Raw genomic sequence first — 21,273 nt, 5'->3', positions numbered from 1 at the left:
GAGAACAACTAATACTGATTGTACCTGGTGGGCCAATGGAGTTTGTGCATGCAACGGTCTGACTGGGTAACTTTAATGTCAATTAACTCATGTCAGAAATGGTACAACATACTGCATTTTTCTTTAACAATTATTTCTCATTACAACCTACCCTGCAACACCCTTAAAAGCTTTTCAGAATTTTTCTGAGCATTGTTTTTTTAAATGCATTATGCAATATGAAACACACTCACATATGTTTACTAAATGTTTTGAATATCATTTTTCTTCTACTTATTGCGTTGTATTATAACACTCTTAATTAATGTAATGTTCCTTGTTATAAATAAGTACCACATTTGAAGATGACCATCTCTATAATTCACATTCGCAAATCCATCTTGCTTCCATGTCAAAATTTATACCATTGCAGCTGACTGGCACAAGTCATATATTCCTGTGAGTTGTCAGAGCTGGAGGACAAACTATAAGACACTGGGTAAGTGCCCAGCTTTACTTAGCTCATAGCCGAATTCATCAGCATCAGTTATAATTAAGCACAACTATCCAAACATTTTTGTTTGTTACTGAGCAAGAAAACTACACTCTTAAGAAAACTCTCAACATTAGGCGATATTTTCGGATTTGACTGCTGGTTGCTAGGTGCATGTTATTAAAAAATATGGATGAAAACTGAAGGCCACACAAACACTTGATTTGGGTCACATGCGGCCCAGGACCCACAGTTTGATGACCACTGCTCTAAAACATCCAGCAGTTTGGGGAAATGTATACTGAACTTTACAATCAATTTTCTTGTTCTAAACCAAGCACAGTAACACTCCATTAATGTTGATCACAGATATCCATCATGCCCATTGACTGATTATATCTGCATACAGCAGGCAGACATGGTAGCTAAATGTATATTTTCTTTCTTTTTGGGCCAACAATATCAGCATGTCATTAGAACCCAACACTCTTTTTCCATTGTACTAAAACTAGATCGTGACTATTATTAAATTTAAACCAAAGAAATACTTAAAGTTCGACGTGATTGATACCAATTTTTTCCTACTGGCTACACATATGTCAGTTTTGATGCAGAAGTAAATAACTCTTCAGAGAAATACTGAGACCAGTAATGCATAGTGCTTTTCTGTATCAATGGAACCTGAAAGAAAAATATGTGCTGTAAGTAAAAAAAAAAAAAAAAAAAAAAAAAAAAAAAAAAAAAAAAAAAATTAAACCATCTGCAGAAAGAAAGCTTTTCATGAAAATCCTTCTCTCTCCATAATCACCTCTGCTGTGTCAATAGAGAAGGCTGATGATACACGTTATGGGAATCTTCTGGTATTACTCATTGTTGTGAAGATGCACCATGAGATATATTCACAGATAGAAATTTTGGCACAGTAAGAAACATTTCAGATTTATTATTGATTTAGTACTTTTGAGACAATTTTCTTTATTGCTGCTGTTTTCTGAATATTTTTCATTTTATATCACTTGCCAGCCATTGTAATAGGCAATCCACATTAGTATTGTCATCTTCATACAAATAACCGATGTCTGACATTTTGTTCTTAGGTATTTCACTTTTGGACAAAATACGTTTACTAGTTGGCATTTGTGGAGTAAAAGCAGCAATCTCTCACTTGCAGTAACTAATTTTTAATGTGAAAATGTATTTTAAGTAATATTTCTTAGCTTGGCATAATTGTGTGAGTATTAAAAATACAAAATACTGACCTGCAAACTGGTGATAGTTATTTGTTCCACAATAAACAGCGTAATTTGAAAAGTATTACAAAGAACTTTGTCCAGTTGTAGTTATTACACCTCTTTTGGTTAAAAACCATTAATATCATTTCTCATTTAAAAAGTATAATGAAAAATAAGAAATATCTTACTTCACTGATGAGACAACACTCATCGACATATTGAATTTTCTGTGTAAGGAGTATGCTGGCAACAACTGGAATCCAAATTGCAGCTGTACCAGCAGGCACAGGCCCAGATGACTGATTGAAGTTGGTGAGAGCCACAGAAATGAAAATAAGCCAAGAAAAAACTTAACATATTGACCCATACATTCTTTTGTGTCAGGGGCTGAAAGATGTATCAACTGGCTCATACTGTATTTTGGTTTTGTTGGATGTTTTGGTTGATAACTTGTGACAGCAAATTTTGTTCCAAAATTGTTCAATTATGAACGAAAATGGCGGCAAGTGCAAGATGCTCAGGAGCGGCTAGAACTACTGAAATGTCTCACAACAGATTATTGTAAAGGATGTATGGATATTACATCAAAACTAAGGTTCAATGGTCCCAGTGAAAAGGATTCTGGATCACCAAGAATGAAAAAAGCTCAATGACGACAGTCACATGTGAAGGATACGCACACTCTGTTGTTCGATGTTAACAGTTTAGTTTCATAACTTTGAGTAATCAGTAAGGAGTACTAGTTACATGCTCAGTACCTTAACACCCAAATTTCTGGTGAACAAACCACAGTTTTTGCGTCACAATAATGTGCTTTGTTCCCTGTTTGCAACTTCTTGGCCGAAAACAATACTGTAATGATGCACTAGCATCAATCTTTCCATGAAAGGCCCCATTTGACTTTTATTGTTTGTAGCAAAAAAATCTTAACGTGTTATCGTTTTGTAAACATGGATGAGATTAAAAATGTATCACAGGGAGAGCTAAGAGATATCACAGAGATTCCAGAAGTTGGAAGAAGTTATGGCACAAGTGAATAATATCTAATGAAGGATATTTTGAAGGGCTTAACACTGAGCAGAGGAATAAATAAAATTATTTTCAAAAATACAAATTGACCATTTTTTCACACCTCATATTTAAAAATTAAACACTTCTATGGAAAACTTTTTCTTGGGGGAGTGCACGTGTCATATACTATCATATAACTTACTCTGACTTGTTCAATTTCATGATGCACTTTCTGCCCAAAATATGACATAAAGGACCAATAAACATACAATACAATTAGTATTACATTGTTTTTTCCTATATATTATAACAAATTGTATAAAATAAAAAAAAAACATCCATACAAATCTGATGTTGCTTTAAGTAAAGCTTACTCACCATACATGAAAAACTTCAAAAAGTGTGAATGAAACAATGTGCTACAGTATCAGCTAATAGCAGTTTAATATCATTATATTTCAAACACAACACTGACAATTTTTTCCATATAAAATGTAATTTCATCAATGTTAATTTGAATCATGGCACATCATAAGCTCAGACACACAATACCTAAAATACAGGAAGCTGCACACACTTTTTCTCTTTGTAAATACTGCCTGGAAAACGCAGAAACTCCTTTTGTAGAAGAGTTAGGGCAACATAATTGTAAAGCATACTCACTATCAAATACATAAGTCTCCTTCCCTCATTATAGACATTTCTCCAGAGGAAAATGCTCTTATAAATGCCTATATTTTTGCTACATAAAGAAGCTCCTTACATAATCAGTAGACATATTTTCATTGTGGTGTCTACATTTTCCAGATTTGTCAGGCCAATAAGGAACTATCTTCTTGTTTTATTTTCTTTGTACATACAGCAAAAATTTAGTAGAAAAGTTCCTGTTTGACCTAAACATTGCAACATTTATTACTCAACCAGAATTCTTTTCTGTTTTACTTATGTACACTTGAAATGGTCTTTTACTCTAGACTAAGACTAATGTCTAAATGGAGTTAATGAGCCAGCCACTAACTCCTTTATTATTTTCTTGTTCCATTAACATAATTTCTACATGCTACAGACAAACTCATATACAGTAAACAAATGTTACAGTAGAAATCCTTCTAGTTAACATGTTTCTGGTGTATAAATATTTTATTTCCAAACTAAAAATTTATTTCCTTACAGCAACATTTAATAATTCTTCAGAACTCTTTGAGAAAAGTTATAGTAGCAAACTAAAGGAAGACTTTCATAGCACTTTTTCTAGTTGAGTTAAAAGTGACACAAAAGTAATTAAATGTTATTTGCCACACACGTAACTAATCTTCAAAAAAGATTTACAACAATTATGATAATACTTCAATAATACTGCATTTGTTAGTAAATGTTAATTGGTGGCATCTGTCACAATAGTTCTTTAATTCTAAAATTATAGTATATATGATATAATATCATTTTCTTAAATCAACTGTCATAATTAATACTGCATTAAAGCAATGAATTAGTTAGCAAATCCTTTTGTTTCAGGAGTTAACATGACAATGGCTGAAATTTGGCCTTTTGCTTAAATAATAGTGGCATTCACTAACAGTGATATTCCTCTGTTATGAGTGGAGATAAAGAAAGATAAGAGAATACTTCATGCTATGATTTTTGTCTTCTTGTAGAGCAGCTTGAGCAAATCATTATTTATAATACTTTATCTGAGCAATAAGTATAGAACAGATGTTTATAATAGAGAAATGAAAGAGAGTAATTACTAACCCAGTGCATTCAGATGTAACTCTCAGCCATTTTCTCTCTAACAATAAGGGCAATGACATCCCATAAACTCATATTCTCACACAGCAATAGAAACATTAAGCACCTCTTTTTTTATAGAAAAAGAAACCTGGTATGCTAAAAGAAGGGAAAGGATACAAAAAAGTAGGATAAAGAAAATATATTTCCTCATTTAAGACTGAAATCAAGATATCTGATATGGAAAAAAATGGTGACTGTCAAAGATAGTACAGTATTTAATCTGTGAACTACTGCAAAAGATATTTGTAAGAGGCCTTTTATAAGAGATACACAGTGAATCAATAGCTGCCAGAGTGTTTAAGGAAGAACAAAAGGGAAATCCATAATTTAGAGCAATGAATGATGTAAACTGAGGACTTGGTGCTCAGTCATAAAGAAAAACAGATACAGTAGAAAAAATTACTAGAGAAGAGTAACATGTTTTCACTTCTCATCAGCCTACATTTCCTTAACTGCACACTACAGCATTCAGCTGACTGAAGCTAGTTAAATCTGCTAAAGAAAGGTATGCAGATTATACACAGGTGTAAATATGGCACTGTAACAGTACTTAGATTTTTTAATTGTTGGAAATAACAAGTTTCAGTAAGCATTTTACATCAAACAGGCAAACACATACTATAATTAAGTTCTTCTTTGTTAGACTCAAGTTCTACCAATCATTAAGTTTGACATAGTTTTATGAAGCAACATGTTACTTTCACGAATTTGGTAGTACATATCAGTTTAGCATAAAGTTATTAAAATGTTTTCAACTGAATATGACTCTTACAGTGCATTGACATGCAGCACACATATGTGAAACTGGACAGTAAGAATATAAAAATGAAAATTACTGATTTATAAGTGTACTATTTGGTATTAACTATTTGGTAATCTCTAATAACATCAGATTGTGTGACATAACTAATGGTTGTAATAGCAACATATCCTGTATCCATTTTCACAGGAGTAACTATGTCAATTATCATCTACTCCCAGCATTAGCAACACTCTCACAAAAAATCATTAGCATTATTTACATACCTTCTGCCTGTACTCCTATTTAAAATAGAAGATAGTCACATAACATACATGAAAATCACCAAATACAGTTTCTTGTACCTAAAATATTTAATAATATGCCGTTTTATTCATGAAAATATCTCAACAGATATTCACAAACTTGAAGAACAAACATCTCAAATAAAATATCAAAACCTGATGCTCTGATGCTTTTTTTTACAACAAATGTTTTGCTGATTTATTACACAACTGTGGATCTATCCTTTACCAGTACAGAAGCTGAATAATTATTTCAGGTCTGATAACCACATACTGCATTTCTTGTGCAATTCATTTCAACAAGTTCATACTTAGTTGTATTATTCTCTTACATGTTCTCAATATAATTTGATATTAACAAGCGTATGAAAAAAAAACCCTTCTTTCACTCATAACTGGCAACTCTGGAGGTTTCTGAACATTAGATGTAACAGTAGGTAGATAATTAAACATGTGTTTGTTTTTAAATCATGGCTTTTATTAAATAACATATTCTTAACCAGCTGCCTATCTCTTTGATATTTGTAAGGAAAATGATCTTAGTGTCTGCTGTACTGACTCTATGAGAACTTATAGAAATTAACCTGATGGACAAAAAACACAATAAGACATTAGTTCCTGATGCATTTTCCCTACAAGTACCATAAATAAAATATGGCAAAGTACTTACAATATTATTATAATATTAATTGTTATTTATTTTTATACCATGACTTTCATTAATAAGTTTGGTTGTCAGCTGTAAGTCATGTTTTATAGGACATCATTCATGCAAAACTGAAATAACTACTGACTATGGAAATAAATGTAACTGTTACTTACTCATTGTGTTGCATACTAACTTCAAGTTATGAGACCCAAACACTAAGCTTAACAGCACTTTCTTAATTGTTAGTAAAACAGTATCAACAAAGTGGACACACTAACAAAAAGACAAAGGTTCAGAAACGAACTGATTACATCTGCTAGCGAGAAACAGAAGTTTTCCCTGAACAAAGAATCAGACATGACACAATGCAGGAATGAAATCAGAAGATTATTACTTCTTAGTTCTTTCCTGCACTTTGTCTTCCATGATTAAAGCCTGGAGTAACTTTTCTCCTTACAAAATGTGCACCCTGATTTCCTTTCCAGTTTCCTATCATATTTCTGACAGCAAGGGAACAAATGCTAGGAATGTAATGATTGTCCCTTCTTTTGCATCTCTCACATCCTTTCCCTTATTGCATTTATTTCTGTTAAAGATCCCATTAACATATATTGTTAAATTCACATACTGGTAGGCAGATGTCAAGAAACACTTGTTATACATGATCTTCTTCATTCATATTCTCATGTTTTATGAATAGTGTATAAGTTACGCTGTGAAATGTAATGTTGTAAGAAATATAAAGGTCTCTTATCAGTAACAGTATCAGTTATATACACATACATCAAATAATTAATTAGCTTATCACAACAATTAGTCCCAGATCTAAATTTATTTCATGTGGCGCATCTTTTAGAAGGGCATTATTTGTCACTGACTGCAGTAATCCAGAAACAGTCACTAAGAACTTCACTTACATGGCTAGGAAGATTAATTATTTTATTTTTAATTTCAAAAGGGATAATTAGGTACAAGTAGTTCATTTAATACAGAATATTCAATTTACATAACATCGATTTTAACTGAAACTGATTGAAAATGTCAAATGCATGTAATGTGTCGTAAACTTTCTTGAGATAGTGACATTAAACAACTACCTGTGCACAACTGAAACTTTACACCACTATATGGAGGCACTTCAATTTCATTATAACAAAGGATGTGAAAATAAACTGTGAATTTCTTTTCCTCTTTTTTGCAATTGTAGCTAGTGGTTGATTGATTTGGAGAGAAAGGGACAAAACTACAGGGTCATCAGTCCAAAACTAATGGTCTCAGTTGCTCAAATTTGTTTCAGTCTATTGATAACTACAAATAAAGACAGATACCAGAAATCTAATTTAGTATAAAATTAATCAACATAAAAAAGTGACAAAGTTTGACAAGGTGTTGGTAGAGGCCTGGAAGTATTATGAGATTGTAATTGAAACATTGTGTGAAAACATCATTTACACAGACTAGACTGTGTGATGTAAAGAAGTTTCACAAAGAAAGTGATGGAAAAATTTTCTGGTAGTTCTTGGCAAAGTAAAGTTCATAAATTAATTTTTGTACAAATTAGATCAATTAATATATAAAAACATCAACAGTTCACAGATCTTTATGCTTTCCCCAATCTACGTACCCAGCAAGCATGAGCATACACTCAATTTTCTGTGGTTTGTCTTTCTACATTTGGATCTCAATTTTTGCATTATTGACATGAAAATTACATTTGCATTTATTCTTTTCACATAACATCAGTGCTAGAAACATAGTGGATGCAAGTGTCTCTATGGCCTTTCTTTATTATTTTGATACAAATAATTCATCATTTAATGTTTTGTTCACTGTTGTGAGGTACATTTTCCCCCCTTAGTTATCATAGTGTTTAAAATTAGAATCAAATGACACTGTTATCATGTTCAAGCTTTGGTACTGCCTGTGTCTAATGGAAAATTTTAGGCAACAGTTTGGACTTATCTCCCTATACACTGAATGAGGTCTTGATAGCTTCAGTCTGTCACAGAAAAACTTTAGAGCAGTATCATTTTGTGGAGAAATCATATTCTTCATTTGCACAGATGGAACCATTATAAGTGAAAAATTTGGAAACTATTCCAGTTGAAACTTATGGAAATGATTTACTGCCTTTATGTTTGAAATATTAAATGACAACTCATTGGCAAACATTGGTAATCTCTTGCAGGATTTCATTTTCACTTTATTTTTTGTAGTAACTGAAATCTGCTGCTGATGACACTTGAAAAGAATTTCACACAGTTTATACCTAAAATGTGTAATTTAACATATTATTATATAAGGAAAACATGTAGCTGAGAGTTCACTTCAGTATGTCGCATATGGGTTAAGGTAAGAACTGAGGTTTATGTTTGTTTTGACATGTCTGTGGTTGCTGATGAGCACACCAGAGGTTAAAATACAACAGAAAATTTTTATTCATTTAAGCTCTTGCTTTGTCACATTCTCAACTGAATTTCAATACTTATTATGCTATTGAGTCCAATCACATACGTTTTGTTCTCTTTAGAAATAAACTGCCCATTTAAGAAATGTTTTAAACAGCTGCATCTCAAAACTATCATTAACTGCTATTTAAAGCAGTGATCTGAAATACATGAGTATTTCACAGACTGATATTTACAGAACAAATCATAAATATTATTGAACATACAATTTCATAACAATAATTTAAAAAAACCAAATTCTTTTACCTGATGTGTGTTTGCTCTGTGATTAAAATTCATTGTGTTTTAGTAATAGTTCATGACAAATATTTATGGTAGTAAATTTTATCAAATCACAGATGCTGTGCTTTCAGATTGCTCATCTTGAACAACAGTATCTTAAACACTGCCTCATAACTTTCATGCTGATGTTCCCACTCACCATATCTTTTATTGCACATGTTAATAGCTCTAAGAGTTTAGAGTTTTAAACATGTTACTTACTTATTCATTTCCACATTTCAGCAACTAGGTTCATTTTTATTGTTGGCTAAGAAATGAACTGTTCTTTGTGAGCAAACCAGCACTGCTTTCAGACATTGGAATAACTGCTGTCTTCTGGGCTGCAGGCAGCTTTTGGCGTGATTTAATATTTGGTTTGAGGCCTCGTATTAAATTCTGGAAATATTTATATCACCATTAATTTCTATAATAATGTACTTGTTCATAATAGTTGTAAAAGTTATCAACAGGTTAACATTACTTTTTTAAATTTAAACATTGAAAAATATGTAAATTGTTATATTAGTATGTAATTACATTATTTTTTATGGTTTTCAGATCAGGCATTATATGCCTCAAAGACATTATACATTGTTGGCTATCACCAGGTTTGCTAAAATTTATCTCAACAGAATACAGCTTTTCTAAGTTAACCTTAATGATTGCATGATAGAGATTCAAACTATTTAACAGACACAAACTTCACACTAATTTGCAATTTAACTAAAGAGAAGTTTTGTCAAAATTTGCATTCTTGAAACTTGTAACCAGAATAGCTTGATAATGATAAAAGAAAAATTTTCAGCCAGAGCTTAGTCTCCAAGGCAGATCCACTGTTTACCGAAATCTCTCCTATATTTTGTTACACATGTTCCAATTGATTATCAACATCACACTGCAGGCCCTGAATTTAGATGAATCATTACACAAGCTACAAATGGCTTCTAAACACTGCCACAATTATTAGTTTTTTGTTGCTTATTTATCTCAATAAGGGTTCTAGAAAATCTTTTGTATTTTAGTCAATCAAAAGTTTTTTTTTTTTTTTTTTTCAGATGAAGCTACTACTACACACATGTATTATGAAAAAACTTGACTTTCAATACATGAAAGTATGATATGAACATATGCATATTATGTAAGCTTGGGAACAAAGCAGACAATTAAAAGCAACCACTTATTTAAAAAATGCTGTTTCTCTAACAGTTAAAAATTAATTCACTTCTTTGTACATGTGTATGAATATCTGGCAGTATATGGGCTTCTGTAGTTGATATTGTCTGAAAAAGGCTGCTGTTCTCTGCATATTTCTCAGACATCTTTGACAGCTAGTGGAACCGTGTTAGTAAATCCCTAATTACCACATTTTCCTGCATAGTATTTCCATTTTTGGAAGTCCCAGTCTCAATTTCATAACTTGAGAAATGGAAAGTCCAGGATGAATTAACAACATTATTATGAAAATGATAGATTGCTAATCACCATATAGAGGTGACACTGAGAAGCAGACAGGCACAACAGAGAGACTGCTACACATTTCATTTTACAAACAAAAAGCCTCTTTCTGAAGCAGTAAACACACACCCATTCACACAACCACAAGTCTTACATGCATGACCACTATCTCTGACTACTTCAGTCAGACTGAGTTGTAACTGTGTGTGATGGGAGTAGCAGTGTAGGGTTGCAGGTATGGAGGTGACATGTGGTGGGGGGAAGAAGTCCGTTGAGGTGCAGGACAGATGTGGAGTGCAGCTTTTGGAATCATGCAGGAACATAGTGGGAACATGGTTGGGCTGCTACATGCAATCAGGAGGGTTGGGTGGAGTGAGGGGGGAAGTGGAAGAGGAGAGAAGCATTGAATGGGAAAAGGACAAGAGGACGGGTGGGTACATTGGTAAAATGGAAAGCTGTGTTGTACTGGAGTGGGAGCAAGGAAGGGAATAAGTAAATGTAGGACAGGACGAGTGAAGGCTGAGGCCAGGGGGAAGTTACAGGAATGTAGGATATATTGCGGGGAGAGTGCCCACCTGTGCAGTTCAGAAAAGCTAGTGGTGTTAGAAAGTATTAAGACAGACTGGGCTGTGAAGCAGTAATTGAAGTGAATAACATTGTATTGGGCAGATAGTTCAGAAACTGGGTGGCCAAACTGTCCCTTGGCCACAATTTGTCTGTAGCCATTCATGCAGAAGGTATGCCCATATATAAAGCAGCACAGTGGTTGCAGCTTAGTTTGCAGATCACATGACTGTTTTGACAAGGACAACACCTAGCTGACTCCAAACATGCAACCACTTGGCCGATCACAATGACGAACTACATCCTCACCCACAATTATTTCTCCTTTGAAAGTTTCACCTATAAACAAATCCACAGTACAGAAGGACCATCCCATGCTAACATATTCATGGGCCATCTAGATGAATCATTCCTAACCACTGAGAATGCCAAACCCCTCATCTCATTCAGTTTCATTGATGACACTGTTGTGATCTGGGCCAAGGGTGAGGATGCCATATCCACATTCCTCCAGACCCTCAACACCTTCTCCCTCATTCACTTCATTTGGTCCTCCTCAACCCAACCACCAACTTTCCTCAATATGGACCTCCACCTCCATGATGCCTACATCAGTACCTCCATCTATATTGAACCTACCAGCCACCAGCAATACCTCCACTTCAACAGCTTCCCCTCCCCCCCCCTCCCCCTCCCCCCAGTGGTTAGCACATTGGACTCAAATTCAGGAGGACAACAGTTCAAACCCGCATCCAACCATCCTGGTTTAGGTTTTCCGTGATTTCCCTATATCACTTCAGTCATATACTGGGATGATTCCTTTGAAAGGACATGGTTGCCTTGTTTCCCCACCCTTTCCCAATCCAAAGGGACCAATGACCTCACCATTTGGTCCCCTCCCCTGAATCAACCAGCCAACCAACCTGTGGTCATAACATCTGCAGTCACAAGCAGCCCTCTCAAAATATACCAAGAGTCTCAGTGAGTTGACCAAAATTACCCACCCAGCCTTGTACAGAAACAAACTTCCCATGCCTTGTCCCTCCTGTCAATCACCTCCTACTTTCCCAGCACCTGACCACAAAGGGGAAATCTCCCCTTCCCATGACTCAGTACCATCAGGACTGGAGCAACTGATACACATTCTCCTACAGATTTTCAAGTACCTCTCATCATGCCCTTAAATATGGAATATCCTACCCACTATTCTTCCCATTCCTCCCACAATGGTATTCCCCTGCACCCAAACCTATCCAATATCCATGACCAACCTTACTCCACTCCTGCCCTCAGTCCCTTTCCTCATGGCCTGTATCCCTGCAATAGACAAAGATGCAAGGCCTGACATCCTCCCACCACCATCTACTCTGTCTTGTCACAGGCATCTCCTGTCTCATCGAAGGCAGGGCTACCCGTGAAAGCAGTCATGTGATATACAAACTAAGCTGCAACCAATATGCTGCATTCAATGTGGCATGATGACTAACAAGTTGTCTGTCTGCATGAATGGCTACTGACAAACTGTGGCCAAGAGACAGATAGACCACCCAGTTGCTGAATATGCTACCTAACACAATGTGCTTCACAGTCTATGTCATCTAGATTGTTCCTTCCAACATCCACTTTTCTGAAATGCACGGGTGGGAACTGTCCCTGCAATATATCGCACATTCCCTCCTGGCCTCAACCTTTGCTAGGCCCTATCCTCATCTTACCTATCCCCTTCCCTGCTACCACTCCAGCATCACACAGCCTCCCATTCCACCAACACATCCACTTGTCCGTTTCTCTCCTTTACTTTACCGCCCACTCCTCCCCTCTCAAACTATCTGACTACATCTAGCAGCCCACTTGTCCCAACCACATCTCTGCATGATCCCACAAGCTGCACTTCATTGTCCCCCATCCTACCCTGCTATTCCCTACTCCTTCCCTGCCCCATGCCACCTCCTTACCCCCACCACCAGACTGATGCTTCTGTCATGCATGTTTACAACTCAATCAGCCACAGTGGCCAGAAACATTGGTCATGTATGGGTGAGTTGTCTTATGTGAATGTGTGTTTCTTCCACTTCAGAATGTCTTTTGGCTGAAAGCTAAATTGTATAGCAGTTTTTTGTTGTGCCTGTCTGTTACTCAGTGTTTCCTTTGTATAGCGAGTAGCAATTTATCCTTTTTTTAAATATTGTTGTTAAAATGACTCATTCATATGCTGGATATCCTCACTTAATACTGTTTGGCTGCTGCATATTTTGCCATTGAGAGTTCTGGGAATGGTGCAAGTAGGATGTTTATGGTGAAGAAACATGCAGGTAGACAATGCTGTGCAGTACCTGCAGCTTTCTATGTTGTACAGATTGTTTGCTATGGCAGAAATGATTCACGAAAGTAGCTTGTATAGGTTGGCATTAGCTCTAATGACTTTCAGCTTCTACCAACAAGTACCTATTGGTGGCAGAGGCAAACTGAAGGTGGCACTTTCAGCTATTCAAACAAGGCATGATGTACATTTGAGTAAAGGTGTTATGATCGATCACGGCTATTTGTAAACTGTCTCTGCTGTGCATGCACGGCTTTGCACACTTTGTAACACCATTGTGTTACTGAAATGCATATTCAATTTATTTCATTGTTTGGCAGTCTTTAGCACAAATTGATACCTTTATGTTCTTTGGATTACCCAAACATTTCTAGTCCACATTTTTAGTTGGTACTTCTTGAAGCAATCATCTAGCACCATGAGCAACAGTGATACAAAATGGTAACAGAAGAAGTTCTGAATTATTCACATTACTTACGACTTCCCTCGTTGATACCGTTATTTTTTTAAATCTTTTGATTTTATGTGTATCCTAACTAATTTTAACCCTTTCACGGATAAAATTCATTTTTTACAGATTTTTCAAATATTAAGATGATAATGTTTTCTTTTCAGTCCCATTATTATATTTTCACCACCAAAATATTTTTTAAGTTCTCCATTTCTTCACAACAGGAAGTGGGACACATATGTCCCATGAACCAATGCCAGATACCTTTTCTTCTGACTGACTGATTTCGTAATTTTATTTTTTTTAGCCATAAACTGGATTTTGTGGAGAATAAAATAACTACTAATTATACATGCATATGATCTTTTTATTTGTGTAGAGCCAGTGTAAAAAATATTCATTACATTTCAATTTTCATGATACATGACTAATACTTACAAAACTTTACATTCCATGAAACTTAGAAATATATGGTGTGGCACAAAGTGGTACACCACAAGCAGTGCAAACAACTTTTGTTCTCAGAATGAGATTTTCACTGTGCAGCAGAGTGTGCACTGATATGAAACTTCCTGGCAGATTAAAAATGTGTGACGGACTGAGACTCAAACTCGGGACCTTTGCCTTTTGCGGGCAAGTGCTCTACCAACTGAGCTACCCAAGTACATCTCACGCCCCATCCCCACAGCGTTACTTCTGCCAGTATCTCGTCTACTACCTTCCACACTTTACAGAAGCTCCTCTGCGAATCTTGCAGAACTAGCACTTGCAGTGCAGTGCAGTCAAATTTTTTCTCAGGTTCAGTACAGTTGTCCCTAGATGGCAGCACCATGCAGAGCTGGGTAACATATATCCCAACACTCGAACTGGCGCTCAAAGTTAGTGGGACATATATGACCCATCAACCATGAAAGGGTTAAGATTCTCTCAATTTTGTCATTGTTTGTTACTAATTATCTTCTGCATATTGTCAGTCTCAATAAACTGTAACATAGTAAAAGCTGAAACATTGCAAATGTTGGAAATTACCATTCCACGAAAAATTACCAATTGTTAATTTTTAGGAAGTGGCTGCAATGTGTCCAGCATACAAATGTATGGGTAGTGCTATTGGCAATAAGTATATTAATAAACACAAGTGTTAAAGGCTAGTGTTGATGCATTAATATTGTATCATAAAGCTAATTATGTTAAAAGTCAGTTTAAGCGATCAGGACCATACCTTAGTATGCTATTGAGAAGTGCATTGTCATCCACACATCTTTCAAAATTTTATCATTCATTGTCAGGTCTTTGACAGCAAGTAAATCAGTGGCAGTGTAATTATAATTCTGAGAACAACATTTAGCAAATATTTCATTTTTCTGTGCACTTTTGTTACTTTAAAACTGTGTATGAAATGTGCAAAACCACACATCTAAACACTTTGACAGATAGTGTTTTGTGTGGTCACTGCCAACAGTGGTTATAAATCTGGTATGCAGCTTAATTTCACCTGTATAATGTATATGTAACAGCACGCATGCATATTGCTACCTATGCCACCTCCCTCTAAAGTCAGCCAAATTAATGTGTGCATGCATTTATAGCAATGAGTGTAGCATGTGACTCACAACTGCCAAACCTTGTTACCTGTCTCTTGTATGGAAGATGGAAAAAAATAACTCATTTTGAAAGGGAAATTAACAGAGGATAGTGAGATCCTTTTCTTGCCACATCCCAGGATTCTTGTGCACAGCACACGAAAGGAATAAAATCTCTTAAGGAAGTAAAATTACATTAGCCTGTATTAAATATTCACACGCTTATGAAGTACTACCCCTTTAAAGGACTATCAGGAACCTTGTTGTTGTTTCCTTTAATGAGAAAAGTACCAGGGTGGAAAAAAGCTGTGTGTATGCATGGACCTTTCTCTTTGGAGCAATGTTTCAAATGCTTTTGAATCACCAGATGTAGTTCCTGTGTACATTCAAGACTAGTCATGACCCTACATTGACCAGCACTTGAATAACTTTTAACCAGTCATAACCCTATGCCCAGTGGAACTGAGATAATGTCAAATACAGAGTGAAAATCTCATTCTGAGATAATGTCAGACTGACAAATTCATGTGATCATGATTGGTTGTGATTGTTACTCAAATAAATTTGTTGTAAAATGAGTGAAACAAAAATATAGGAAAGTTCTTGACATTTGAGGCTGGCCTGTGTTTGTACAACAGTGAGAAAGGTAACAACCTTGGATGCTATGCATTTTATAAGAAGTGCCTAGGATTTTGTGCAAGAAAGCACAATTTCAAACTGCTTCAAGATTGCTGCTTTTCATTGGATACTTACAAAAGACATCATGCCAGAAAATTAAGGAATTACAGCTGAGCAATGGCTGCGAATAATGGGCCAAGAAGAAAACACTGACTATCTTAGCTTCCAAGCATATGTGGAATGTGATAAAGGGGATGCCATCTTTCAATTCAAGACAACTGATAAAGCCTTGAAAGAACTGATGGGAGAGAAACAAGGAGAAAGTGAAAATAAGGATGAACCAGAACCTTTGCCAGTTCTTGCAGTATCAAAAGTTATTGATGCAACTGTCACAACTAAGCTTACATGCTCCGTTTTGAAATTGACAAAAAAGTGATGAATGTTTCAACTAAGATGGGCAATATAAGATTAAAATCAGGTCAAAAGAAACAATCAGCTAGGCAGTCTGGTTAGAGTGGCCAGAGATAAGGTTGTGTGTGTGTGTGTGTGTGTGTGTGTGTGTGTGTGTGTGTGTGTGTGTGAAAGAGAGAGAGAGAGAGAGAGAGAGAGAGAGAGAGAGTTGTACTGCCACCTTGTGTGAAAGTGTTTGTGTTTTCCTTTCTTTTCTGAAGAGGACTTTGACCAAAAGCACAAAGGTAACAGTCTTTTCATTGTGCAATCTAGCCTTTTCATAAAAAATATTTTCCTTCCACTTGCGGTAAACTTGGTGACATCTTAGAGCACAATTCAATGTGTTATCTAAATTATAATTTATGTCATATATGTGAGCAGGAAAATTAGAACCTCTATTTTCAAATATATCTTTAATGATACAGATGTTGGTGGTGGTGAAAAAATAGCTGAAACTGCTAAAATCAAACAAAGCTGCAGGGTCCAATAGAACCTAACAGATTCTATAAATAATTTGTATGGAGAGAGCCTCCCCATTAACAATAATGTAGCATAGATCTCTTGAACAAAAAACTGTGTACAGTAGTTCCAAGGAAGCATAGGCCACTCTCATTTACAAGAATGGTACTCAAAGTAGCCCACAAAATTATTGTCAAAAATATTTTGACCCATCCCATTTGACTGATTATTGATGACAATGTGATAATATGGGGCATCAAAGACAGTTTGTGACTGGGCTATTGATTTTTCAGTAGGGAGGACACAGCATGTTGTCTTCCATGGAGAGTCATTGACAGATATAGATGTAGCTTCAAGCATACCCCAGGGAAGTATATAGGATTCTTTGTTGCTCATGTTGAATGTTAATCACTAGCAGGCAAAATTTATGATTATGAGATTTTGCAGGTGATGCAGTGATCTATAATTAAATACTATCTGCAGGAAACTGCTCAAATACCTCCTGTCAGCTCTTGCTAAGATTTCAGAATGGTACAATGACTGGCAATTTGCTTTATATGTTCAAGAATGTAAAATTGTGGACTTCACAAAATGAAAAAATGTGCCTGGTGGTTATAAATAAAGTACAGTTACTCATAGAGATCTTGTAATTATCATATGGCAGCGAAACTTGGTACCTGAGCTCATGGGTTAATCCGGAACTGATTTATGCTGGAAAAAATTAAGTTCCAGTTTTAGCCATCAGGGGAAAATCTGGCACTGTATATCACTGGTGTGATGGTATGACATCCACACTCTCCTCTGACAAGCCATAATGTGAGTGAACAGTATGGCTATTGAGATGAGAGACCATGTGCTATTAGTGAAACTGTTTTATGTGAACAGCAGTCATTACAGTGATGCATTGAGAGTATCAGAGAGTATCACTGAATAAAAGGTCTGAGTAGACACTCTTGTCATTAAATGATTTAAAGAAGATGATAATGAAATTTGGAAACATGGGCGAGTTTGGTGTGGCATCTGGAAGAGGAAGGCATCATATCCTACTGGAAGTTACTGATGAGGTTGCTCTTGCTGTAACTGATCATGCAGCATATGCCCCAGGTAGCACTAGTGTTCTGTTCATGCAGTGCCATGAGAATTGTCCATCCCATGGTCAACAGTACAGAAAATTTTGAGGTCATTTTTACAGTGGTACCCATAAAAGATCCAGATGGTGCAACAACTGAAACCTAATGATCTGCAGCAATGTTCCGAATTTGCTCTTCGATTACTGGCACATACTGAAGTTGACAACATGTGGCCAGGCAATAGTCTGTGGAGTGATTAGGCACATCTTACACTACAAGATACAGTGAATACACAGAACTGCCCAATTTGGGGAACTGTTAAATTGTATGTTGTGCAAAAAGTGCTACGGCACTCCCATATGTGACTGTGTGGTGCAGATTCACAAGCAGTTTTGTTCTTGGTCTTATCTTCTTTGTAGAGAATACACTCAGGGGGCCTATCAGGCATAACATGATGTCTGCAATTTATCAAGACCTCCTTGTAGAGCATGTGATTCCTTATTTTGGAAGAGTGCAGCTGTGTGGAAACCACAGATTTCATGCAAGATGGGGCAACACCCCATGTCACTAATCCAGTGAAAAATCCACTTAATGCAACCTTCCATGAATGTGCTATCTCCAGGGGTTTTACAGATGCATAGCCTGCAAGATCACCTGATGTGTGGTCTCTACTTGATATGATATGATATGAAGGCCAGTGTACAAGAACAGGTGCTCAGATTCCACTGGAACTTCTGTGAGCAACTGTTTATCACCTCATTTTACAGATGTAGCATCTCACTGAAGTCTCTGGTGCTCATATTGAACAATTTGTGTAAGTGGTGGTTTATAATAAAATCAACATTAAGTATTTCTCACTTATTTGATCTTTTCTGCCCACATCCAGTTCCTTATCCATTACATATAGTAGTTTTTTCCATATCTGTTTCTTGGATTCACAGTGCCAGATCTGCACCTGGTGGCCAGAACCAGAACTAATTTTCCAGTAAAAATAGGTTTCACATTAATGCAGAAGAATATCTACCAAGTTTTGATGTCATATGACAATTACGCCCCACACTGGTCCTCTGTGGATAGCTGTAGTTTAATTACATTACAGTATCATATAACTATAATATTGATGGAATCAGTTGACTAATGCAAATACCTGGGTTCAGCTTTGTATGGATATAAAATGGAAAAATCACATAATATCAGTCATGTAAAAAGCAAGGGTAGAAACTGATTCATTGACAGAATACTGAGACGTGCAATGACTCTACAGAGCAGATTGCTTTCAAAATAAAACAATGGGAACTCCAGGTAGGAATATAAACAATGTAAGAAAAAACAGATTACTACTTACTGTACAAAAGACGCATTAACACATGATTGCTGACTCCATCATCTCAGGCTGAGATGCTGGATTTGGCAGTTATGTGTGCATCTTGGACCAACTGGAGATTGTGTGTGTATGAGGTATACTTGCTTGTGTGTGTGTGTGTGTGTGTGTGTGTGTGTGTGTGTGTGTGTGTGTGTGTGTGTGTGTGTGTGTGTTTTGCAGATGAAGGCTATTGCTGAAAGCTATACGTGAGTGTCTTGCCTGTGTCTGTTTGCAACTTGGCATGTCTTCTTTATGGCAAGTAGCAATCAGTCTTCTCTTACATTGTTGATATTACTTACAAAATACTCATACAATTCATCCTACATTATGTTTCAAGTTTGTTGGGAGTGATACCACTTAGGACTAACAGAGTATATTGAATATATGTAAATAATAGCAGCATGAATGGTCACATAGTTGCTTCACACATGGGTCAGCATCTTGGAGATGCAGAAGATAGATATGCCTGAACTGAACCCACTTAAAGACACTAACTATTCAGCTAACACCCACTTTAAAAATTCAGTGACACATATGAAGTGTGATCTCTAAATCATGATGGCCATACATGGATTTGAACAGCCATCTCCCCAAATGCAAGCCTAGTGTTGCAAATATTGTGCCACCTTCTTAGTTATTACACAGAAAACATTTATTAAAGCCTCTGCAATTGAGAATTCCTAAAGATAATTGTCTTGCCTGTTTACCAATGTATTACTGTTGAGTGGCATTCAAAGACTTATTCAGCATTACATTCACTTACCCATATTGTCAGAAACTTTTCATTTTTAAGCATGTAGTTACTGTTTATTTTCTTCTTTTGGTTCTACAACATGTGGTATGAGCTACAGTCTGTGAACATGTATTTGCATAATTTCCCAGAAACATTGTGGTAAGCATAATACGTATGTTAACATCATCTTTGTTTTTGTATTTTCCCTCAAGATATATTCGCAATATAAGTTCATCCAGTTCCTTCATGAGGCTTCCTGTCTTTTGACATAACATACTAAATGCATTTTCTTTCATATAATTGGTTGAATTGAAGTTACTCAGTTTTGCTTTGCTGGTAAGTGGTGCAGCTATTACTATATTTACACTGCAGTACATTCCAGGAAGAGTCTTACAACATATTACTTCCTCCCATTTATGTTGTTAAAAATGACCACAACATGAAAATTCAAGAAACTGGAGCTAATACAGAGGTTTACTGATAATCATTCGCCCCACATGCCATTGAAACAGGGATCAGGTATCAGTTAGTGATACCAGAAGCCTCCTTTCCACACACCGTCACGAGGCTTGTGGAGTGTTGATGTAGATGTAGACGAAGCTCTGTTTTCCATAATTTTCTGTCACAGAGTACTGAGAAAAATAACACTGTGGTTAGCATACAGGATTTTTATTTATGAGGAGCAGGATTCAAAACCCCACTAGCTATCCTAAGTTACAATTTCTGTGATTTCACAAAATCAAATAAAGTGAATGCCAGATGGGGTTTTTGATATAACCAGTTTTCTCACACCAGCATTGTCCTATTAGAGTGTGTGCTTCATCTCTAATGATGCCATCATCAGATTGTTAACTGGATCTTACTTTATGAAATGTCTTTCCAAAGCAGAGGAAATCTCTTGCTATTATTGTGGGCCATTTGTGTGCTATCAGTTCAGAAATACGAAAAAAAAAAAAAAACAATATTTAAAAATAATGTTGAATTTCAGATTTATATTAGTTTGCTATTTGGACTATCTCTTTCATTAATTGCTAGTGTGTAAGCAGTCTGTTTAAAATTTCAAAACTGAATGGATTCAAAACAGCTTTGAAAGGAGCCCAAGAAACTGTATCATTTGTTGTGGATATTTTTTGAAAGCAACTATATGTCTTTATATTGACAATTTTGAAAATTTTGAGTTTGTGACCTTATTATCTGCATTAGAGATCTCATTTTGCTTCTAAAATAGAATATGCTCACGAATTTGATATAGTATAATTAGCACTTAAACCACAGTAAA

The 21,273-nt window shown here is 35.8% G+C and overlaps 1 protein-coding gene across 2 annotated transcripts in view; it reads right to left on the bottom strand.

The window, feature by feature from the left end:
- Positions 1–1,061: 1,061 nt before the first annotated feature.
- LOC126354742 (sodium- and chloride-dependent GABA transporter 1-like) overlaps positions 1,062–21,273 on the bottom strand; it is a 145,524-nt gene continuing 125,312 nt past the window's right edge. The window contains exons 12-13 of one of the 2 annotated variants that reach the window (XM_050004620.1): positions 9,151–9,324; positions 1,062–1,153 (exon numbers count right to left, since the gene is read on the bottom strand). In XM_050004620.1, the coding sequence (XP_049860577.1) occupies positions 9,187–9,324 (138 nt within the window). In that variant the 3' untranslated portion in view covers positions 1,062–1,153; positions 9,151–9,186. Of the gene's footprint in view, positions 1,154–3,135; positions 9,325–21,273 lie in introns of those variants that run through there. The other variant, XM_050004619.1, reaches the window with a different exon arrangement.

This window comes from Schistocerca gregaria, chromosome 3 (assembly GCF_023897955.1).
Source record: "Schistocerca gregaria isolate iqSchGreg1 chromosome 3, iqSchGreg1.2, whole genome shotgun sequence".
Classification (NCBI taxonomy): domain Eukaryota; kingdom Metazoa; phylum Arthropoda; class Insecta; order Orthoptera; family Acrididae; genus Schistocerca; species Schistocerca gregaria.
The sequence above is the reverse complement of the archived record's forward strand: the minus strand, read 5'-3'. Positions and strand labels throughout refer to the sequence as shown.